The sequence below is a fragment of the Caloenas nicobarica genome, chromosome 2, assembly GCF_036013445.1.
Source record: "Caloenas nicobarica isolate bCalNic1 chromosome 2, bCalNic1.hap1, whole genome shotgun sequence".
In the NCBI taxonomy this organism is placed as follows: domain Eukaryota; kingdom Metazoa; phylum Chordata; class Aves; order Columbiformes; family Columbidae; genus Caloenas; species Caloenas nicobarica.
Window position 1 is genome coordinate 96,636,485 of NC_088246.1, and position 25,265 is coordinate 96,661,749.

Here is a 25,265-nt window from a genome sequence, read left to right on the forward strand (position 1 = left end):
ACAATAAATAGTATGGCAGTCACTTATATGCACAGAGAGAGGAATATAACCCAGGCTATTTTACAGCCTGTAATAGATGGGCTAACCATGGGGAGGCTAAGGATGAGTCAACACTAAGGGAAGTGGGACAGATGGTTAAAACAAATGACTCTTGGGTGAATTCCACTACCTGAGAAAAAATATACTTCTGAGAAAAAGATTCTCTTTATCATTTGAATAGCTAGTAGAAAAGAAGCAGAAGATCATTTCCTGCATGGATTCATGGGGAAAATGGTCAGTCTGCTGGTTTGTTTATGTGTTACCCTCAGGGAAGCAAATAATTAATATACCTTGGTTAAAATAATAGAATAGTTTGGGTTGGAAGGGACCTTCAAAGGTCATCTAGTCCAACCTCCTTGCAATAAGCAGGGACATCTTCCATGAGATCAGGTTGCTCAGAGCCACGTCCAGCCTGGCCTTGAATGTTTCCAGGGATGGAGCCTCTACCATCAATCTGGGAAACCTGTGCCAGCATTTTATCAGCCTCAAAGAAGATGTAAATCTGTAAGTGGCTCATTTAGTTGGTCTTACCAAGAGACTCGATGAAAAGAAATATAGTAGATAATGCAAATGTACATTAGGAAGGCACTTGATACACTGCCACTCAGAAAACTTAATGAGACTGGGAAGTACTTAGAAAATATGATGGATAAACACTTAAGTTCACTGATAGGAAATTAATTTATGCATAATGTTATATTTCACTCAAGTGGTATGTCTCTTGATTAGAGTTAATGTTATTTCACATATTCACCTGCAATCTTCCCAAGATTGTTAAGGGGACACTGATCATCATGGGCAGTCAAAACAAAATTAAAAAGGGTTGTAAATATGGAAAGCTGTTTATAACCTCAGTGAATTCTAGCAATTTTGAATCTGCACAGCATGAAATGGGCAAAGTTGCCAGCGTGATTACTGTCAAATGTAGGAACTGAATTCTAGGGTCCTGCTGAGGCCCCCAGTTAGCATTTGGAAGTAACTGGGGACATCTTTCCTTTTTCTCAACCTTTCAGTAAGTAAAGCAAATATCTCCCTTATTCAAGTGAGTGCAAAGTCATCACAGTCTCTTGTATCATCTTCCCCCCTCTTTTTAATTTTTATTATTTTTAGTGTTTTTTACCAGACATGCTGCGCATGCCAATTTACCTACTTAAATCTGTCTTCTCCTGGTCCACTAGGTCATTCATTGCTTGCCACCGTCCCCCTCTTTTTGAAGGACTTCTGCTCCTGTGTGTTTATCCAATCATGTCCTGAGTGTCATTGCAGTGATTTTCAGCTTCGGTTCCTCTCTGCTCTCACTCACCTGTGTGAACAGACTTTACTCTCACAGATCACAGCCTCTTTTCCAGTGTCTTCTTCTAGTGGTACAGATATTGGGTCCATGCCTAGATGGGCAGAGAGCAAAACATACTTAAAAAAAACCCCAAACAAACATTTATGCAGAAACACAAGGTCACAAAAAATTTCTTATTTTTTGCACCTGTTCACAATCACAGCAGCCTCCCAAATAGCATGTGACAAAAATCCTTTCTTTTTGCTAGAATTATATTATCTGCCTGCAGGTGGCTCCAAATGATAATGCAAAGAGCAACAGCTTCAGACGACCTTGGTACCCAAACCACATTATGGAACATACAATTTCAGCTTTGAGTTACTTCATTCTCCGTGTATCTCAAGCAAAGAAACTGGCACAGAATTACTTCCTCAGTCATGGTTTTTGTTGAAAGGATGAGTTTATCACTGTTGTGGTCCCTGTGGTAAATCAGGAGATGAGGTTAATCACTGTTGGTTTGCTTTTTTTTGGAGTGGTGGTAGGATGGAGTGATCAGAAAGATGAAAGATGGAGGTGGGGCAGGGGGAGAGAAAGAAATATAACATGTCATAAAACTACATAATTTAAAGATAAAATGTATGGAAAATTATAACGAGAGAATTAGTCCCATCTGTCCACCTCTAAGTTTAAACCAGATGAGGAATCCCAGGTAATGATCTATGTTAACAGTTTCTTCCATACTTTTCTTATCTTGAACATAATGAGCCAAAGAGATGGAAAGGCAACTGTGGCCTACTAGAACTAAAAGAAAAGCTGTACTATTTTCCTTTCTGTTATTTGAAAGCGATAACCTGAAATGACTAACAAAGGGTTTTAGCGTGTGGCTGCAATGAATCCAACTCATTTCCATTATGCTGCAACATATACCAGCAAAGACTGATCTCCTGTACCCCAGCTTTATATCAGCATGATTCAATTTCACTCACTACTTCCTGCTTATATTATTGTAGTACAAATAAGAATCAAGCTCTACCAGCCCTGTGATATGGTGAAATCAAATGGTTTTATTCTCTTGTGAGAACAATGAAACATAGGTCAGATTCACTATATCCCAGCTATCAGCTCTGTTGCATGTAAGTTTTCAATATTGAAGACTTCTACTCCTTTTTTAGCTAATGATGTTGGTATACTTCAGAAGTGAAGACAGAGAAGGAAAAGCTAGGCTCACTTCAGAAAATAAAACATATAAGTAATAAATGCATTGAACTTGCTTGAAATAATCTGAAAAAGAAGCCAATGTTATCATATTATAAACTAGAACTAATGCTTTTGTTCTTTGAAAAAATTAAACATCAGCATCATTCCCTCTGGAAAAGAAGAGTTTGAAAGGTTTAATCCTGTGTGTATCCTTAGTTGTTATAACTTTTACAAATTCTTTCTAAGCAAGGCACACTCACAAAATTTCTTAATATAGAGGCTCAGAGCTTTAAAAAGTCCTGCTTTTATACACCAGCGATTGTATCACATTTTTATGGAACAGTACACATTTTACAGTGATGTTTAGGTCAGTTAAACATTGTTAATTACAATTTTATTCTATCTTAAGGCAAAAAAATAAAGCAGAATATTGCCAGTTACTAAAATGTAGAAGCTGTCATTCTCCATGGTCATTTGCTTCATAATAAAATTCACAGATGTGCTCACAGTATTAATATAAAAAAAAATGTTCTTGTCTTTATAGCTCCTATTTTCAGTCAATGAGAAAAAATAGAGGTCTGTTATTTCAATAGACTGAAATATAAACTATTCATGTATATTCTTTCATCAGTGTATGCACTTAATTCCCATTATTTTTATTGGCAGTAACACACGACTATTTGAAGGCATAATAATCTCCAAAAAGTGTAATTAGTTGCTCAGTTTTGTTAGCATCTTTCTACTCGAATATTTTAAAGGGCCTTCACAACACTCAAAATTCCTCCCTCTGTGCAGTAGTAAACTAATGCCCAACTTGCCAGAGTAATGCTGATTGTTAGCTAAAAGGGAAAGAGAGGAATTAAGTCTTCTAGAGAAATTCATTTTCAGCTAAATTCTGTTTGGCTTATTTTTATGTTGGTCAGGAACAAGGCCAGTGTAATCTGTGCCCCCACGTGTTTAATGGAACAGGACAAGAAGATTTCCCTTGATTCCCACTTGAGCAATACAGCATCTAGAAATAAAGGCACTGGCTCCTGCCCACCTTTAAGTCACTGGGAGCCTAAACATTAACTCTTCAGTTGAGATACAAGAAGTTATCTTTCTCCACAGGGGCTTATTTAAAGTTACACCAATTTTCTTAAAATGAGTCCTGTGATAGAAAGGGTTAGTTACACTCTTCATGTCAAAAGAAATAGGAAACGTCTGTTAATAACCACATAGCCTAAGAGAATAATTCTGACGAAATTCAGAAATGCAGTTTCTCAGAATTAAAATCTCAGTCCCTCTACTGAAGTACAGTCAAGGAGAGGCCAAGCACAAGCCCTTCCTCTCCCTCTGCTCTCACCTCCCTCCTCAGAGATTGGGGGAACACTGGGAGCTCCCCAGCTGCCTTGCAAGCCAACTAATTTTGCGGGCATGCCAGGGAGTGATTCTAAGGCTTAGAGCTGTTTTGGCCTTTTCTAGAGCCCCAGTCTGGTGTCTTTGCTACCCACAAGGACGTCAGGATCGCACAGTTGGGTCAGACAGCGGTTCTGCCCATCCAAGGCTGGTTGTTAGGCATGCTACAGAGCCACCCTACATGCAGGGATTAAACACAACACAAAGCGGAGTCGCAGCACACGGAGGATTCAGCGAAAGGTATTAAAGTAATTACTGTCATGCTGACTCTTTTATTTTGTTGGACAGAAAAGACATAGAATATTAAATCATATTGAAATAAAATAGGCAGAAACAAATTTTCCACTAATGAAAATTTCTAGAGGGAAAGGAAAGTAAATGCCTGGAGGGGGAGACAGAACAGACTCACTATGTTTCAGAAGCGGCACAGATAGTGTCTTCACCATAATCTAACAGTGCAACGGCAAAAATATTCTTTAAGAATGCTGCATAATTCAGCTATGTGGGATTCGCCCCACTGGGCTTTCGGCACTTACCAGAGGCCCCTAATCCAGCAGCACGGTTGCCTTAGGCTCTCTCTTGTGGGAGAGAGACACCTCCAGACAGCAAAGTGCGCTCTAGATGGAGATCATTGCCACAGCCTGCTCTCACAATGAGAAAAGCACAGATGACAGCAGAAAAACTGGTAGAGAAAGCAGGGTGGTTACAGCATCCTTGCAGGGGGGCAGGAGGAAGACAGCTCGGTTGACTGCAGTTGTCACCCGGTCAGCTGGGAGCCGATGGATTTTTGTGTTCACTGGAGCCAGGGAATTCAGTAAATGTGCAGCTCAAAGCTTCAGGTCCTACATTAGCCACAAACTACTGACAGGCTGGAGAGAGTGGTGACAAAAGTAACAGTGATTGACATGGAATTCTCAAGGAAAAAGTCAACTTATTAAATTAAATGTCTGCCATGAAATGTTTTAAGTGGGAGACATAACAGTGACCCATGGATGTGGAGGGATAAAATAAAAAAAATAAAAATTTAACACCAACAAACAAATAATGTATTTAGACTGCAGGTAAGAAGAAAGAAAACAAAATAAATATTGGAACAACTTCCTACAGATTTATGTGCTCAGTTTTACCCTGTCAGTTCGCATGTGTTCCCATCACTGTGATGTCTTACGAGCAGTCATCTCTGGAATAGTCTCCCCAAGCAAATGAGAACCATTATCTCACTGTCAAGCATTAAAAACATACCATAGGCTGCAAGTACACTATGAGAGTGAAAAATATCAGGACTATTACAAGAAGAAGGCCCATACCACCTTATGGGCTAAGATTACAGTATCTAGAGTCATATACAAAGAATGACTCCACTCTTACATACTGGCTGTACCAAAGCAGTTTATAAATAAATGCCAACCACATTTCTGTTAGAACACACTGGAGATGTGATCAATCACTTTGGGGTGGAAAAGTGATCCATAGATGTGGTCAATAATTTCTGGATGGAAATGATTCCCACTTTCATAGGCAGGAAGGTGAATGATAGTGAAAATTCCAAAAATGACACAAAGTAAAATGTAGGATTTAAAGGTGAATTTCACCCTGGCACTATGGCAAGAGATTGTAAATCTTAGTGAAAAATGGGTTCCTTGACTGTCATTTTTTTCTGAGAAAACTTCTTCCTGACTCTCTGAAGTATGTCAGTGCAGATATTATCGACAGGCAAACATATTAATGAATATACACTTGTCTGAACAGTGTGGTACTAGCAAGGAAAAAAATAAAGAACATACTTAGAAGAGCAGAATCAAAAGGCCTAACAGAGCTGAACCTCTGAAAATGTGAAGGATAAATGGAGAAGGCTCGGACAAGACATCACATTGTGTCTGCAAGTAAGAGATACCAGCAGAAAGGAAGAAAGTTTGAAAGGATCTGAATTTCTATATATAGTTCTGAAGCACTTGGTGATTTAAAACTTGTGAGAGAAGGCTGTCTATGCAACTGTACTACAATAATTTGAGGTGCAAGGTGCTCCACATAGAAGTGACATGAACTAACAACACCTTTTCAAAGAAAGATTACAAAGGGAACAATGGAAAATAGCAGTGTTTGTGCCAATGAGCCAGTCTAGAATCTCTAAGAAGAGACAAGATTGTGTTTGGGATCTGAAATACACAGACAAAATCACACGAGACTAATGGAAGCACCCAAATGTACATTTGATAAAGCTATTCCAGACAAACAACATCAACTGGTCAGACTTAATTTTATGGAGAGTGCTCAGACAGCTGGAGAGGACAACAACCGTAACGTACAAACAGAAAGGAGACTGTAGTTACAGATCGACTCCTAATAAAGGGTGAAAAATCTGAATATAGGTTCCTTTGCTTTGCTCTGGCTGCTGAAAATGTGGGCACATACATTATTAATGGTTAAGACATATAGGCTGAGTAAATGTTAGACACCAGGGAAATGATGAGCACCATTCAGACACATGCAAACTTCGCATTAATAATGACTTTTGTGGAATACAAACCTGTCCAGCAGTCAGTGCTAACAGCACTGCTAGGAAAATAAATAATTTGCACCCCCAAGTAGCAAAGGGCTTTCTGCAATACTTTCCAGATTTTTTTTTTTCCTTTTCCCTCAGCAGAGGAAAAAAAAAAGGTTTTTGATGAATCCGGAGAAGCCCAAACATCATTAAGTATTTGCCTGCTAGTGCAAGTATTTAACTGAGCTAAATAATGCCCAGTCCTTATTTTAATTCATACTAATTTCCACTGAAAACTCTACCCCTCTAGTCCCACAGCTGGAAGGAGGAGGAGAGCTATAAAATGGGAAGGTCTTTGGCCAGGGTGTTTGATACTAGACTCCTAATCCTTTACCTTTGCAGCAATAACAGTCCCTTCAGGCTGATGAACTTCGTGCCTTTGCCAAGAAAGGTTGGACTGGATGATCCCTGTGGTCCCTTCCAACCTGGTATTCCATAATTCTATGTTGTGCTATGTGAAGAGGTATACTTGTCAGTAAATTTCCACATCTGTCAATTAATTACTTCTTCCTGGAGCATCCACTTTATGATTGTGCATAGAGAGTCACTGTCTACTCTCTGCCCATCCCAAAAAACTAGGAGACTACCAGGGCTGTATATTACAGCCTAGGCTTTCTTTGCCAACAGCTGGTAACAGAATTTGTCCCTGAAGTCAGCAAGCATACACAGCATTCAATAGTTTGGTTGGCGCAAGCAGGTGTCTCTGTCTAGAAGTTTGACACAAATAATGAAGGGGAGAAAAGGACATTGGTTACTAACCTTCTGCCTGGATGACCATAACCTTTTTCTTCAGGTCAATTGAGGGGTTTACAAGACACAAACTTGGCTCCTGTTTTTGAGTCACGCAGACTCCATTCTGGTTTACAACCATCCAGTTACGGTCATACAGCAAACCTTGGTTTCCCACCGGCCATTCTGTAACCTGGAAAAGCATCAGGAGGGGATACAAAGGTTTAGAAAATGTTAGCTGCATTAAGAGATAGTGCTGAAAAGAGAGGGAAAAAAACCCAATAATGAAGACTTTAAAATCAAGAAAACTTGTGCAGGACAATGTCAGCCTTTTAATAAGAGAAACCTTAATTGTAAATCAAAGATAAGACAATGCTGCACAAAGAGGACAAAACAAAATGGAGTTACTATAATTTGTCACATATTATCACACACTTTAACAGATCTATGAGAATAAACAACCTCTGAAATACTCTAAAAACTGCTTTCAGTTTTATTCTAATCCATTTCCAGGACCTTTCCCTCAACACTCTTCTTTTAATTTACAAAGCATGGACATTTCATGGGAGTTGTATGAATTAAGGCAAAACCAAGCAACCAAACAGAAGCCAGAAAAATGCAAAATTAAAAATTCAAAATTCTGAAAAAGCTTCCATAATTTTCATAAAACTAGAACCACTTTATCAATGAATCCATTTGAGAAAACCTGTACCACTGAGGTTTCTGGTATAGCTAGGAGCATAATAGTTTCTCCAGATCCCCTTACAACAAAACACATTGTCTTCTTTGCTATCTGCTCTTCCATTACTTCTATAACACTCTTTATATTCAATAGCCTATACAAGCACATTGTCCTTGCTTTCATGTACATTTTTCTGGTGAAAAGAACATCTGTTACTGATGCTACACAGATGGTAATCTTGAAATCCAAAAAGAGAGCAATTTTAGTAATGCCTTTGGGTGGTATTAATAACTGCTTTCTCCTTCAGAATGTTAAAATATTAATACCATTCTTTTAACATAAAGCTGGGCATTTGAACATATTGCTTCAACTCATGTATGCTTTCTAGTCACAGTTGAGTATGGAGGAAAGTTAACTGCAGCTGGGCTTTGTTGAATTCTTGTACAGAAGCTTAGTGCAGCTCACATGAACTAACTAGCAAAAGACTTTAGCAAAAAGTATTGAGAAAAAGATATGTCAGGCACAGTCTGATCCTCTGAAGAAAAGCATGGCTGGAAGCACTGGTCAGGTTAATTAAAAATCACATTTTTGTTCAGCATATGCTCTATTCAAAACCTCACAGAACCACAATATCACATTCTTGTAAACTTTTCCAGGTTTTATAGGAGCCTGCAGCAGTAGCTTGACACTGACAGCCTGACTAGAGAAAGCTGAGAGCAGGCACTCTGAAATGAAAAATTTAAGCATTAAAGCTGACCCTTAAATAATTTGGCCACAGCGCTATCAACTGTATTGAATACAGAAAATACATAGAAAAATTTTAAATATAAGAAATGTATGTTGTCAACCTACTTGATATATAATATTCTTTGGCAGTTTTTTAAGTGTGGATGAAAAATTCCATCACAAATTGAAAATTTATGTCTGACAGTGTCATCTGAAACCATGTTTTCTAAACACCTCAAACTCTCAGCACCTAAATGGTGAGAACCTTTGCTTTGTCTTTTTAGGAAAGAAGTCATAGCCCAAAGACCACACTATCAGCTGAAGAACAGACTTTTGTCCTTCCTGGAAATTATACTTTGGAAAGGCCAGTATTTTTTTGTAATCCTGTATTTTATTGTTATCCTGTACAGTCAAATTACAAAATGCATTTCAACAGCTGGTGATCATTTGAGAGCTGCAGGAATTTCCTGCTAACAAATTTCCCTTCCCAAACAGAAGATCACATCCTCCCACAGATCCAACAGATCTTTACAAGATTTGCAAGACATAACAAGTAGAATAAACTAAAAGAGCAGAAAAATAGAAAAAGAGCATGAAGACAATGATTCCTAGCTCCCTATTGTAACATTCAGTTGTTTTGGATCCACTTCAGGACAGCAATCTTATTCAGGAAATAGCTTAAGTGTTTGCTTACCCTTCACTGAAGGTAAGAGGTTTTACGAGCAAAACAAACTATCTTCCCTTTAATCAGAGCTTCAGCTAATTCTCACACACTGATAGGCATTGTGGGGAAAGCTCAGCTGCCCAGGTAGCAGATACTTGGAAATAATCAACACTTTCCATTCAAAATCCCCCTGGTAGGTCCAAAATAAAGGAAAGAAAGTCTGTGCTCCAGTCTGAGATGCAGCACAAGACTATGGGTCCTCAGCCCATTTTTCTCCTTTCTCTTGCCATTGGAACAAGAATCGCACATATACTTGCCCAGCAGTGAGTCCCTGTCCTCTCATGGAAGTCCCCCGTACACTATCAAGTGCCCTACTTCCTCTCCACTTTTCAACTTACTGCATTGCATATGTTGCTAGGACCCCAATAAGTATAGTTGCAGCAACAAAATAACTGTGTACCCTGCCTTAGTCAGAGAGTCCAAGGCAATCATGAAACAGTCAGAGCTGACTGTTGCTAACACTAATGCTGGAGATGAGCATGGAAGAACATATACATTGCTATTCTTAGCACTTTGGCATGTGACCTGTGAAGACCACCTCCTGCCACTATTTCAAAGAGGCTGAAGGGGTCATTAAATGACTGCAAGCAAATTCTGCCTGCTCTCCTTTCACTTGAGACACGAGAAGAGTGGTCCAATTTGGCACTCTTGGATTACAGCTGAACTGAATGCCCAAGGCTAGCAGGAATGACACAGGCTGCGAAGACGGTCCACATTCTGGTGGACCAGCAGCAGGAGTTCAATCAGGGCACTCACATGTCGCTAAATACCCATATTCAGATAATCAGTACAGTGAAGCAAAGCATCCAATGAAGTATACTGTGTAGTAAAATAAACGAGATTAGCCTACATTGCAGTAAGCAATACTGTATTACGTAGCTTCTAACTTAATTCCCTGAGGCTGTCTTGCTATCTCTGACTACTGAGACAAATTGGAAGGGAGATGACAGAAAGAAATCAGGGACGCCATGATTTTGCTGAGAGATGCTAGTATACACCTGCATTCCCAGCATGGCAGGTGGGCTAATCATCCAACATAAGGTCTTCTCTGCTTGTCATGAGCAAGGGTCATTGCATAGCACAGCCAGTACACAATATTATCCTAACTGCTTTAGTCCATTTTTCTTCTTGTAATGGAAAAATATTCATTGCAAAAACATGGTTCTGTTTTTCTTTTTCAGAATTTTCTTTAAAACATTTGGGCTGCATTTTTCCATAGCTCACAGTAATGTCATCATGAAGGCTAACACAGTCTTTGAAGACATTAAAAGAATCATTGAATAGGTTTTAAATTAGGCAAGTTTAAAAATGTTAGTGGTATTACATATAATTTATCCACTGTTCAGTAGGAATTTGCATTGTATTTTAAAATAAAAGCTAATTTGTCTTCTGTGTTGAGATGCAATTTTTATACTCTGAAACCTACTGCACAAATAATAAAGTTATTAATGTTTAAAATCCTAACCTTTTTCACTGGGCACACTACATTATGTAATTATGCAAAATTCATCTACATGAGAGATGTTCATATTTAAAAATGCATGTTTAAAAGACATTTTGTCATTAGAAAAAAAGAAAAAAAAGTGGTCTGGGATAGAGGTTACTCCTCTCTTCTGCTTCTCTCCATTTAATAAAATAATTGTAGGGAAAAGAAAGAGCATTTAAGAAACTGAGTTAGAATATTCTGCCCTCCGCCTTCTGCACCATGTGTACAAACCCCATGGAACAACACCAAACAGAAACCATCCTGTGGCCAGGAACATGTTATAAAATGCACATTCTGTAGGAACTAACCAACCTGTAGTGAGCTGATGTTCTTCATGCCAAGCTTCATCCTCCCAGGTGCCAAAGGAGTCTGCACTCCCATTTTCTCTGGAAGTCAAGCACCTCCCATACTAAAATACTTAGAATAGAGCTGAGAAATCAGAGTTTAGGAGAGGAGGACATTATGTGACTCTAAAGAGGAGATCAGAGAGCTGTGATTTTGTACTCATATCTGCACCAAGTTTGTCCTCACTCCACTAAGGAAGTCATCTACCCTGCAAGCAGTAAGTCAGCCCATCACTGGCAGACAGACTGGGTCCTGCACGCACAATTGGAGTTTTCCACTGCACATATTATTTTAGGTAAGTGCAAGCAATCATGTACTTACAATCAAGCCCATTTACTACACACACTAGAGATCTGACCTCCCATACCAGCTGGAGGCCTGCACTTGAACTTACAAATCTGTGAGATTCTGATCTCAAGTATCCAAGTACAAGATGAGTGAATTTATTGCATCCAAGTATCTAAAACACTTTTACCTTTCCACATCAACTACCTTAAAGCTGCCATATAACTGATAAAGAGGAGATCAACATTTTAATTGGGAAAATATTTTTCTAATTTTCCAATAACTACAAGGCGTCTAAATGTATTTCAGATTTAAAACATGTAACTGAATTACAATTCTTGGCTTCTAACTGAAGACCAAGGAAACTACAAGCTATATGATTATTACTTTGGAACTTTACGAGTTTCCTAAAGTAAGAAGATAATGTAATGAAGTGTGAGGTGTGTACGACAAAGACCACTAAGAGACTTGCAAAGGAATACTCTTCTGTGGGATTCAGTCTTTTCATGATAAAGCCTAGAAATGCTGGCATAATCAACATTTCAAAAGGCAAAATGATTTTCAGGATTCGATTCCATTTAATTGTGGTAATGTTTCTCTAGCATGTCTTGCTTCAAACTCCAGTGCTGTGCAGTATGGGTTATTTTCACCTTTCGAGGTGATACAGGCTGAAGTTGCAGTAGTGACATACACAGCCATGTGGAGGGTGATGCACTCTGCAGTTAGTGATGATACGGGTTCTGGCAGCACTGGCTTTCTATTCTACTCTTAACCATTGGGAAGAGGGACCAACTCACTGCTTGATTTAGAATGAGATAAACTGATTTTTAAAGCTCATTACAAATGGGGGGCTGTAAGTTGCCGTTTGCACCTCTTTTATAGGCAGACAATCATATTGATAGATCTTTCACAGGCTGGTTATAGATGTATGACAGGTCTAGAAGTGTCACTTAGACCTTTGGGAACAAAAATCTGAAGAATGCCTGTTGGACAGGAAGAAGATCATGAAAGCAAACACATTTTCTTTGGGGATTTACTGCAATATTGAAAATAATGTAAATCAATCAACCTTTTGGCTACATCTCCTGGCTGGCTCTCTTTATGCATTGAAAGCACTTTTTCATCATATTGATTAGGTCAGCTTCTACTGTTCTTTCACATGTACTCATGTATCTTCTATGAACTAAGTGAAAATGCACAAAAAGTGCTCTTTGAGGAGAAGAATTAAATGCTATTGATAGAGAACTTCCAGTCCCTTGCAATACCATATACTAAACCCAGTATATATTTAATTATATATTACTCTTCAGCAAGACAGGCTCTGACTGTACTTAGCTTACTGGGTTCTACTGTGGTTGATACTTTGTTATAAAAAAATACCAAACCAGAATACACTAGACTTCAAAAATTATTCTAGGCATGCAAAACTAAACCTCATAATATAGTTACAATTTTAATATCTGTATTTTAAACTATTCAGACCAGCTAGTGTTAGCTGTGTAATCCAAGTTGCCTTGAATTCCTCCTATAGTCAATGGAAAGAGACAGAAATATCCAGCAACAATTCGTTTTTCCTACTGCAGATGCCTATTTCATGATAAGAGGAATTAGCAGGCATCCATCTCTCACTGCTTACAGAAGAGTATCTAACTTTGGAGGGGTAAGTTGAGGTAGGATGAACCCTGCTTTCACGCCTGACCCATTAACAAATGCCTGCCACAAGAAGCATGCATGAAGAACAGGGATTTTCCACCTTCATATAAAATTGCGGGTCCGTCTGCCAGGGAGTACCAGGTTCATATGAATTTATCACCTGGAGTTGTTTCCCCTCACAGAGCTTGAAGAGCAGAAACCTGGCTCAGCTTGTGGGGAAACATAAGCTGTCTTTCATGCTGAGGTATGCCTTCCCTGCTCCTGGGCACAATCACTTCAAAGCCTTCCTAGCACGGAATGTTGTGGTGTGTTTCTCACAACACCAGCCTGCATGTTAAAAATAGAATTTTACCCCAAAGGGGCCTGAATACTGCTACAACATATTTCAGCAGCTTCTGTAGTGGGCTTCTGTAATACAGCTATAATAACTGCGACACTTAAACAAAGGTTAAAACATTTTCACATGAAATGAGGGATTACTTTGATTTTCTAAACAGTTTGATTTAGTGGGAGGTTAATAAGAGGTAGCAATTGTTTCTTCAGGTCTCATTTAATACTCAAGATTGTGCCTCTGAATTAAGGACATCATAAACCAAACCAAATTTTAAAATACAGATGTTTCATTGATCATTTAACAGTCTTTGATTTAATTCATCAGCCTCTTTGCATTTCATCAGCCTTTTTGCATTAAGAAAAAAAAAATCACAATCGAATCAGCTGAGAAGCCATATTTTAAATGCAGGTGATTTGTCACTGGATTTGACCCCAATTTTCACTCAGATATGAGACCGTGACCTACACCAGCAAGTTTTCATAGGGAAAGTTATACTGTTATTGATAGTCATTAAATCACTTGCCAGTATGGTATTAAGCAGAGTCACATTCTAGGTCATGTGTGGGCCATACACCTATTTCATCATGCATTATTAAAAATTAAAAAAAAGCCACAGCTAAGGTGATGATATTATTAACTTGGTAAAAAAGCAATTAAAGTCTTCAAAGAGTGAACTTTCAAATAGTGCAGCAACACTTAAATGTCATATTTCTGTTGCAAATGTAATTTTAATGATAACATTTCTTTGTAATGTAAATCAGCCTCCTCTCAATTATAACATGTTAATCAAGTTATTTCTCAATTGCTTCCTACCCATCAATGCCCACAAGTCCATCACATGTCAGTCCATAAAAGCATACTAATTACTTGACTATATTTTAGTGAAGTTTTGCAAATGCAACTATCTTCTTGAGACTGCATAGTATGTGCAAATTTGCCTGTTGAGGGGGAGGGGAGAGCAGAAGACACATTTGCATCCTGCAACTTCAATCTAATTGAAAATCCTTCAAAGTACTTTAGCATGCAGGACTGAATCCTAAAAACTGGAGAAAAGGAAAAATAGGTACCCACATACTACTTCCTAATATCTCGTGGACTTGCTATTCCTGATTGACGTGTCCAAGAGGGGTAAGGAAAAACACAAGGTTGAGATGAATACTTAAGAACGATTCAAAGCTTATACCTCAAATGCAGAGCAGGATTTGATTGGGTAGAGGTAGATGTTGGTGACAGTGATGGGCCTGCCGTCTTTTCTATATGTTGGTACCACAGTCTCAGAAACAGCTGCCCTTATGCTTTCTGCCTCAGCCTCTGGTGGCTGCCAGCTGCCAGTCGTCTTTGTCACAGACAAATTATTCCTGAGTTCTCTGTCCATGATGTGTGGTATTGGAGACAATTTATCCCCACTGTCAAAGGAAGGGTGGTCATCTGAGACAGACTCTGTCACCAGCTTTGTAACAGAGGACTGGAAAGGAATCTCAGTGTCTGACTTGGAGAGTCTGGTGGTTATGATGAATTTCAGAAAAGTCTGTGCATCTTCAAAAGAGGACATGTAGCCAAAGGATATTCTCACAGAACCAGTGGGACGTCCATCAACTAGGTCTATATCATCTCCACAGACATGGCCAGCCTAGTTTGAAACAGGAAGAAAACCAGAGCATTATTATGACAAACTTTGCTTTATTTCTCTCTAATTTTACACAGTTATTAATGGGTCTCTTAATTCTAAACTGAAAAACTGTTTTCAAAAAGACAAAGTTAACTCATGAATACCAAGAGAAAATGTAGAAAAAAAAATCCCAATTTTCTTATTACTTAAGCTGGGAAGAAGATCATTTTGAGATGCTTGTCCTATTCTACCCTAAGGCAAGAGAGACTTCTCAAAAACATGCCAAGAATCAGAAAAAGTTCGTATGTCCCAGGATGGCCTGTTAGCTAGAGCAGTCTCCAGGTATACTCCAGTCTCATCTGCACAGTTCACTCGGATCTAAACTGGGATATTACATTCAGATAAGTGAACAAACCATGAGACTGCTGATTTTTCTGGGGCAGTTTTCTTGATATTTGCTGTCAGAACACTTCCATTTTATACTATAAGTGGCTTACTCATGGCTTTTGTTAAATAGTCCAATGGATAAACTATACAGCTGAGACCTGGCGTGGGATATTATTAATAGCAAAGCATAGACTTGAATCCAGAGCTCCAACATGCAAAGTGACTTCCCTCATCATAGGCAAATGCAGTAAATCTGTTTTGCTGATTCAGTCAACGTGTTGCTTTCATGATGGAAGGAACCAGCCTTCCCCATAACATTTCCTCCTTCAAAGAACACAGGTTGCCAGCCTTGAAAAATCTTTGTTGAAAAATGCTACAAATACCCTAATAGTGACCTCCACGTAGATACCCATCCATTTGATATGTCTTTGATACAGCACTGTTTGGAAAATTCTCCCTTAGAGCAGAAGTTTCTACTTCAGTAAGTGGGTCAGTGAATGCTGCCACCAACCTCCAGTGAGACAAGCTAGAAACTCCTTTGTTCATTCACCTGACATCACCTCACCAATGGACACAAAATTCAGTCCTAAGTCAGCCTCCTTATTCCTGTAAATGCAGCAGCTGCTGTTTTTTTCCCTCAGAACTTCATTTATTTACACATTTCTGTTGCATAAAAATGGAAGTGTGAATAGATTATTTACATGAGGTCTTTTTAAGTAAGAAATGTCACAGTTCAATGAACACAGATGCCATTTACGCTAGGAGAAATTCAAAAAACCCAAACCCTCTATGTCAAAGCATGCAATACAGTAGTAAATATTTAAATGCGCTGTGATGTAGTTTTTATCCTTGACAATAGAGCAGAAGTAACATTTGCAAAATTAGGTTGCATCTGTTAGTATACATGTAACCCTTCTGCCAAGTATTGATTGATTGACTGAGGAGAGAGATTCCTGCTGCGCAAATAAGTAAATGAGTTCCTACCTACCATCCTAGGAAAACTAACCACACCTCTCCAGGGATTCTTGAGGACAAAAAATCCTCCCTCACAGGCATTTTATACATGGAAATCTTCATCAGGAAAGGAAGAATACAGTCAGCACTTTGGGAAAAGGCAAAACTGAAATATATGAGCAAATACTGTGATAAAAGATGCTTTCCCTTACACAGTAATGTTGTTGATAACTCATCCAGATCCTTCTCAAAGGACTGATGAGAATGTCCCAAAACAATGATGGCTTGACTGTACCACCTCATTATACCACTTTTGGCAGATTGTCTCTTTATAAGTTTGGGTTTGGCCTATCTCCATTTAAATGTTCAGCTTTATTAACATGATACAAACCTATAAAAGGCCACCCACTCCTTAGCAAAATCTTCCTTATATAAAGAGATCCAAGAGCATTGCAGCTGGTCATTTGACATTTTGCACTTCGGCAGAAGGGTAGATCTTTTTGCCTTTCTCAGAATCCCTTGTAGAACCTGCTACCCCTTGAAAATTCAAGCATCACTCAGCTGCTCCTAGACTATGAGAAGACCATGGTCACGGAGCTCTCCATGGTAAATCAAAACATCATTTTGCCATGGAAGGTACTAAAAGAGCTCTCCCCCTTTAAGAACTTGTGCTATGAATCTTGCATATAAGTGTGTATCAATCTTGCATATAAATGTGTTTGCAGAAGTTATCTAAATATCTCTGTGAAATTATAAGGGAGCTATAATAACAGTACAGCCATTATAATTTTTTATCTTTTGAAGAACACCATTAACAAAATTGTGGGTTGTTCTGTATTAATTTACTGTAATTTCAAACCCTGACAAATATGCAGACATTGTAATAAATCCTGCTACACATCTTTTACTGACACTTTATGGAAAATATTAGTCATCTAGAAAACAGCCTTTACATTCATGGTCTAACAATCTAACACATCAGTAATCTTGATAGATGTTATCAAAGTTTACTTCACTGTGTATTCTAATTTATTATTTCTTGTCTAATTTGTGTATGCCTTTTAAATTGTAAAATCCAACAGCAACAGGTCTATAATACTTGAACATTATTAAGTACAATTAAGGATACTTAATGAACAACATGAGGTGAATCGTCCAGGAACTCCTGTTCTGCAGGAAGTCTGGATTTCATGTAATTCCAAATCTGTATAAGAAGCCAAAATTTTGTATTTCCCAAGGAATTAAAAACAAGCAACACATGCTGCTTTGGTTTCATCAAATAATTTTGTTTCAACACCCCATTTCAATGAGTCGAATATCAGTTTGTTTAGTTCTTTAACATGGCAATTAAGCTGACAGGTCAGATAAAGCAAATAAAATTTATTTTCATTGCTAAAGTTGCAGAGACTCAAAACCACAGGACATGTTACACCTACATTAGCTTTCAACTAACTATGGGGTTTTTTTGATACATAGCCAGACTTTCTTCTTCCTTTCGAACCTCTCTTCCTTAGGGTGTTCATAACTGATAACCAGATGATGTCTCCTGGGTTACTGAATCTAGGTATTTTCCATGGGCAATAAATAACGCAATCTCATTCAGAAACTAACCTGCAGGTTCCTTTGGATGTCCTCATTGCTTAAACCCAAATGCATCTGGCAGGCTCCTGTATTACAGAAGCAACCTGTGCGGAAATGTATGTTGTAGAGATTGGCCATCTTGTCCACCTTCCCGATTCAGCAGGAGACAGGACATAGGAGAAGAATGAAAAACAGACATTTTAAAGTTGTGGTAAACAACATACAATGTTTTAAAGGCACAATTCAATTGGAAGTAAACTACTTCTCTAAAGTATTAACAACTTACTGTAGCTTTTAGCATTTCAGTACACATTTAGGATTTTTCAGCAGGATGGCACTGCAGAAAAGAGATATGGCTTGTCAGGGTTTCATAGCACAGTGAAGAAACAACAGAGCACACCATGGGGATCCTCTTAGCACAGCTAAGAAACCATGGAAGCACACTGCAGGGATCTGAAAATGCTTTATGTTGATTTCAAGAAGCAACAACAACAGCTGGTAAGGTTGGCTGAGCAGGTACAGCTAATGCTGCTTATTTCCTTGACAATAAATGATGAACATTCCTCGTCAGGACTGGGAGAGAGTCAGATGATCAGAAAGGTGGCATGAAACCTGGCACATCTCTATCACAGACTTCCACAACAACCTCGCACAAGCTGCACTAATCTCTTTGCACTTTTTCTTCTCTTCTGCAAAACGGAGAGCTGTGAGCTCTGAGAATAACCCTGCTGCAGGCTGAGAGGGCCCCAGCAGGCCAGTGACATGGTCCTCCTCGCAGGGAGCTCAGGCTCAGCTCTGCGCAGAGCGACAGTTCAGCCTAAAGGTGCAGGAATGGAGGTGTCAACCAGCTCTGACCACATTTGTGACTGTGAGCTCATGCCCTGTCTGCCTGAGGTATCAACTCAGCTTTGCTTGATCTCCATTGGTTTTGCTTTTTTTAAAATAAATTTTCTTTGTACAGGATAATAGCCCAATATATGTAGCAAATCCTTTCTGGTATAATTCAGTTTATCTTCTATCTCCTATCTTCTGACATCATCAGTCTTCTGATGTCAGTCTATCTTCTGATGTCTTTGAGTTTAACTGTGTGAGATACCAAGCACCTTTAACTTCACTATCTCAGCAGCTTGAAAAGCCAAATCCTCTGTTAGAACTTACTCCAGGCTGAAATAATTTAACCTAAGAAGTGTTTGGCTTTGCTAAAACCAGTTCAAATAGCATTAAAGATTGTGGGTTTGGGGTTTTGTTTGCTGTTATTGTATGTGTCTCTGTGTGTGTGTGTGTGGTTTTGTTTTTACTGTGGGACACAAGGCACTCCACACAAAAAATGTGCTGTATATACAAAAGAAATCCTACAGAAGAAATCCTGCGTTATTATAATGCGCAAGTTCTCAACTTCACACTTAAAAGATTCTTCCCTGTTAGTTCAGCTCAAAATGGTTCAGTTCTCAAGTGGAGACACAAAATAACTCCACATATCCAGACATGGAAAGCAGAGAATAGAATCAGTTCCAAGATCGCTATTCACAATTAATGCCTTGGAGAATATCCTGTGTTCAAAGCATGTTTCTCAAATCAAAGTTACAGTAAAAGGCATCTGTTGAGAAATACTGTTGTTGTGTCATTAGCTTTGTTTCGTCAGAAGACTTCAATCTGGGAACAGTGATATTTTCTTGATTTCTTTTTTCATTTAGATGAGAAAAGTTGTCATCCTGGCATAACTTGGTTTGTCATGGTGCTAGTGACTCGTGGGTGGATCTATCGTTCTGCTCATGATGACAAGCAAGGCAAAAATCTTGACAGATACTTCACTACTGAATTCGTACAGTGCTTGGGCTTATTTGCTCAGTATACAAAAAACTTTAAAACACATGATCATTTTATGATTTATTATTCTTTTCTGAAGAAACATAGGTGAGGCAGCCTTGCATATCAAAGTATATGTAGTGTCATGAAATTTCCATGACCCAACTTCAAAGAATTGCTAACAAGATTTTTTTAAAAATTAATTAATTAATTTATTAAAAGAAATTATTATTGTTCTTTAATGAACAGTAATTTAATTCTAGCCATGTGACCCAATACCTTTCTCCAATGACACTTTTAATTGTGATATGTATTAATCTGTACAGTAGACAAAGATTGTTGGTACATTAAAAATATGAGCATTAGAGAAATATAGGGAAATACGGTTCAGGAGAACAAAGACAAGTTATCCATAGCTTTAGTATTAATCGAACTCTGTAATCACCAATCTGATAAGAAATAGAGGTCTTGGGAATGTGATGCACAATTTTCATTGCAAACAAAGACACCATGTAAAGAATCAGTGAGGGCAGCTGTGCAAATCTATCTGTCCCTTGAATACATGCTTGACTTTCCCTTGGACATATGCTTCAATTTCTTCTTGTTTAGCTTCACCCTAGAAATATGCTACTTGGGGAGTTAACTTAATCTCTCTCTGCAGTGCTACCACATAGCAAAACAAATAGAACATAAAACATCTGTTACAGTTATTTTGATGAAGAAAAGCTTATTTAAATAAAGCACATCTTTAAAATTGCCATAAGGAGCAATAACGGCTATGAAGCTCAGAGTTATGAAATATGGAATGTTGCTTGCAGCTCTGTCTGTAAGAACAGCAGTTGACTTTTGGGAGCCGGGAATATCTTTGTCAATGAAGGCACAGAAACATGAATGGTACTAATGGGAAGTACACAGCTTAATGTACTCAGATTGCCAGTTTTGGTGAACTCCTGGGTCTGATATTTGGAACTATTGTGCCTTGTAGCTTAAAGACTACAATTAAACTGCAAAGCACATCCAGAAATCTTGCAGCATTTTTACTGATTTCAGTCAGTGAGGACATGGTAAATAAGACACCACAACATCTTGGAGTCCTGTCTGCCCCTCAGGACCCCTTTGCATTCATTCCTTTCTCTGAAGCTCTTTCCTGTGGGCCAAGCCCTGTAGATTGCTTCATATTACAACACTTCTGATGTCAGATCATCTTGATTTTTGACACACAAAAGGTGCTTTTTGCACTTCAAGTTTGTGGTCTTCAAGTTTAATAAACACACATGGATGAATTCATCTAAATCCATGTTTAAAATGGTTGTTGTTTTTTTTTTTTTTCCCCCAGAGATAATTTTTATTTTAAGCACAGTTGCCTTCCACAGTGAGCCTTCATTTAGTGTTGCCAGATTGTCCAAATGCTCAAAGCGAGGAATTTTTTTCATAGTACTCTATCTGATAAACACTATTACATTTCTTTTAATATGAAAAATACTGAAGCGGAGAGGGTTTTTTTCCCCCTGGTTTTAATGCATTAATCTGCAATAGTCCCCTCTGAATATTTTGTATTTTAGTTCACACTCAGCAGCTGGACAGCTCCAAAAATAAATTCAGTTCTGGCGTGTTCCAATTTCCCAACCTTTGTCAGGCAGCTGCACTGGTGACTTTTCTGCCTTTGCTAAATGACTGATTTCTGCTGTCCATTCACTGCAGGGCCTCTGTGGCAGTCAGCTGAAAGGCATAAGCTTTTCTTTGGCTACAGGCTCCACTGAAATAATGATACTGTAGGTAGATATATACTAAGTGACAGTAAATATATACAAATAGCACACAGTTTTGCATTATTTCTAATCAACTAACTCACTCTCTTCACTAAGAAGGATGGATTCTTTAGGAACCTCTGCTGAAGTCATTCCACAGGATCCAATTCTGTAGTCCTTACTCAAGCAAGTACTTCTTATTTGTGCAAGTTATTTTACTGAATATCACAAGGATTATTCACATGAATAAAGGAACTTCTTATAATAGATCATGAAGTGTCCTAAAAAACCCAAAATCACATAAGTCAGTACTGGCAGGTACTGTTGTTCAGGAACCGGGATTGGGACTTCTCGTTATACTTTCTACAATGCCCAAATTTTAGAGCAGTTTGTTTGTCTGATGGATTTGCTCATTAGAAGAATTTCACTGCACAGAACTGATGGCTGGTTATAAAACAGGCTTCATGACACTGTTCTCCACATCCACTGGTAAATTAATTCACTGATTCATGGCATGGAATTGGAGAGAAAATAAGCTAGTTCTTTCTGTCATCCAGCATTTGACTGTGAAATGTTGTTGCTGATGTAAGTGCATATGCATACTTAATCTTGTTTAATACAATTTAATAAGAAGTAGGTCAGAAGAAAAAAAATATATCAGCATTTGTTTCCAAATCACTTAGTAGGAGGAAGAAAGCATTTTAGCTGAGTTACAGTATACTTAAACCGGTTTAACTGCATGGTTTTCTGCAAGAGAGGCATTTTTTCCCATCCCAAGGAAAGAATTTCTATGTGGGCAGGTTCCCACTGTATTGATTAATCCGATCCTCTCCTCCTCATTACGTCTCTAGTTGATGACAATGGTTTAAACTAATTGGAGAGTGGATGTAAATGTCTCTTCAGTCTACACCCATTCATCACTCACTCTGACCAAAACTCCTTTGGTAGAAGACAGTGAAGCATTAGCCAGAGATACTGAAATTTACTGAAATTGCCAAACTCAGGTGTCCTCATAATGGAAATGCTATCTTATCAGGAAAATTGCGGTTGATGTGATAATTTTATCTGCTGGTTTCAAAGACAGTCAAATATCAGGTAAGACTTGATGGGAGAAAAGCAGGCTGGAAACATCAGCATAATTCAGTATATGTGTGTTGCCGTTCTCAGGAATCCTCACTTAGAAGATGCCATATACATAGCAAACCTCAGGTCCTCCATGCTTAAAGGAGTAACAATAATTTTTTATTTCTGTTATCCAGAAGCTAGAAGATACTATGGGGATGGAGTGGCAATAGGGAAGAAATGAAACACAGGCTTGATTGTTAATGGACGATCTCACAGTTTTTCAACTGCTTTTTTCTTCTCTGTAGCACAAGTGGTGAATCAGGCCATGGACTTATTTGGATCTTCTTTACACTTCATGAGCCCAAGATCCAGCTCTTTGAAGCTGAAAAGGCGAATGAGAAGGCTGAACACCTTGGTTTTCTTTGATTTGGCATCTCAATGGCCACAGGCCTCTCCAACCGATGACATTTTCTCCTAGCTTTCTCTTCTTTTTTTTTAAACTGCATTCAGTGAGAACAAAAATCTGGTTTGATACAATGACATCAAGGAAAGGATGGATTCCAGGAAGAAAAGCAAAGCAAAGGAACCCAAGCGCTCTGTGGCTTCCTTACTCTGACTTCAGCAGAGCATTCCCTTGTGAGTCAAAGGAAAAGGTCTGTATCTCTGCATCCCCTTGTGCACCCACAGCTATTTCATAGGCTAAAGGCTTTGGGTCAGACTGCTGTTAGTCAGAGAAGTCAAAGCCAGAGGCAAACAACACAGAAGGCTAAGCTATGACTGGTAACAAGAAGGCTAAAAACTCATATAAAGAAGGTTAAAGGGGAATGTAGTAAACTAATACAAGTGGAAACAACACCTAGGAATAAAAAGGTGCAGTGCATGATACTGAAAGTCTAGTGACATCATAGATTTAATTCATGTCCCAGTCAGAATCCTCTCCACCTTCACTCTTTCTCTTAAATCACTTAAATCCTTCTTTGTCTGTATTTATCTCTTGAAAATGGGGATAATAAACCACGAGGAGGTTGTAGGGTTGAAATCCCCTGATGGACTGTGTTGAAATATTATTTTAATTATGTTCATACGTGGTCCTATACAGGATTTGTGTATGGTGCAAGAAGATACAAGCAAGGTAATAGAGAAGGTGGAGCCAGGCTCTCTTTGTCGTCAAAGAATTCAGATGGTGACTGAAACTGGATGCTGCATGTGTTCAAAAGCAGCTGATCTGCTTTTACCAAGATCAAGAAAAAAAGGAATCCAGCAGAGGCTGTCAAAAGTGCACTCCTTTCACTGCTACCATGTGGTTTCTTTTTACATTTCTCCCCTGTGTAAAAAAGTCTGTAGTTTATAGCCACTGTTTGGCCCTATTTCTAAATAGAAAATATTTAGCCTCCCTCATGCATCTGAGATTCTTTCATCTGAACAACTACAAGTATCTTTCTTTCATCTCCTTTCCAGTTTCCTTAGCAACATGCAAGGACACTCCAGAGAAGTGTCAGCGTCAGGCAACACCTTCAGTCTAGCCTTTCAGGAAATTTTCTAACCTTGACCAGCTCTGATGAGCAGTTTAATAGCAGACATTTTCAAGCACACTATCTCACATGTGTCTTTGTCTCCACCCCAACTGAGACATTACAGAAAGCAACTCAGCCTGTACTCTGCCACTACTTCTTCAGCAAGAAGACATCTTCTTTACCTACTAACTAGGTTTGCAGTTATCACAGTGAGTCTCTCAAGCACAACATCTCCTCACACTCAGTCAGTAAACCCCTACTTAGAGAGCCCATTGATTGTAAGGGTTGTCTTTGAGTGACCAGTGCCATGAAATCAAATACAAGCAAAGATCCAGATTGTAATGGCACTTCTGGCCAGTTTGAAGCAACAAGGTGCCATTTATTGGCGTGCCAGTATGGTTTGCTGCATTGCTGTCTCCCTGCTTACCAGACATCCACAGTGCAATTGGAAACTAATTAGAACCAAGGAAATTAGTGGATGTTCAACAGAAATCTTCACAACAATCTTTTTCTCCTTGTAATACTGTTTGCATTCTATCGTGCTGGTCCCTCTGACAGCCCTGGCTTCCTGAAATCAATGGCTAAATCTATAGCTAAAATCAATAGTGAGCAATCACCCCAGCAATTTTTAGGTAGCTATTGGGAAGATGGCCAAAAATCCCATTAGGCATGTTAAGAACACTTTTCTTTCCCTGAGTCATCAAAATTAATATGAGTAGATATGCTTCTAAAAGCATTAGTGTAATGAACTAAAAGTTGTTTGACCATCTCTGCACAGACATTCTTAGCTGGAATTAATAAATGCTGGATTTCCATTTTCTCTGCCTCAGATGAAAAAATGCTGCACTTTCCACCTGCAAAACTGAATGATTGTTTTACACAAAAGTAACAGATGGAAAAAACATAAAAGGATTATGGCTTGAAGAACAACAAAGATTTCCTGCTTAATAACTTCCTATGAAGATTTATTTCACAAAGATTAAATAAAATTGAAATTATCCCTCACTGTTGCTTAACAGCAACCCACTTTCTCCTGTAGGGACATGGTATGAATTTCCAGACAAGTACTGATAGCTCCAAGCAGGCTTTGGTCAGCAATCTGATCAAATTGATCTGGTAACAGCTTCCTGTGCATGTGAAGTGCTTCAGCTCCTTTTTTTTTCCCACTCTCCTAATTTGCATGTTGTC

General features: G+C 38.6%; 1 protein-coding gene across 2 annotated transcripts in view; it reads right to left on the reverse strand.

Annotated features, from left to right (window-relative positions):
- MOCOS (molybdenum cofactor sulfurase) overlaps window positions 1-25,265 on the reverse strand; it is a 228,967-nt gene that overhangs the window by 20,323 nt on the left and 183,379 nt on the right. Inside the window, exons 7-10 of one of the 2 annotated variants that reach the window (XM_065629342.1) lie at window positions 17,975-18,091; window positions 14,597-15,043; window positions 7,209-7,371; window positions 1,343-1,424 (exon numbers count right to left, since the gene is read on the reverse strand). In XM_065629342.1, coding sequence (XP_065485414.1) covers window positions 1,343-1,424; window positions 7,209-7,371; window positions 14,597-15,043; window positions 17,975-18,091 — 809 coding nt within the window. The remainder of the gene's footprint in view (window positions 1-1,342; window positions 1,425-7,208; window positions 7,372-14,596; window positions 15,044-17,974; window positions 18,092-25,265) is intronic. The other variant, XM_065629343.1, reaches the window with a different exon arrangement.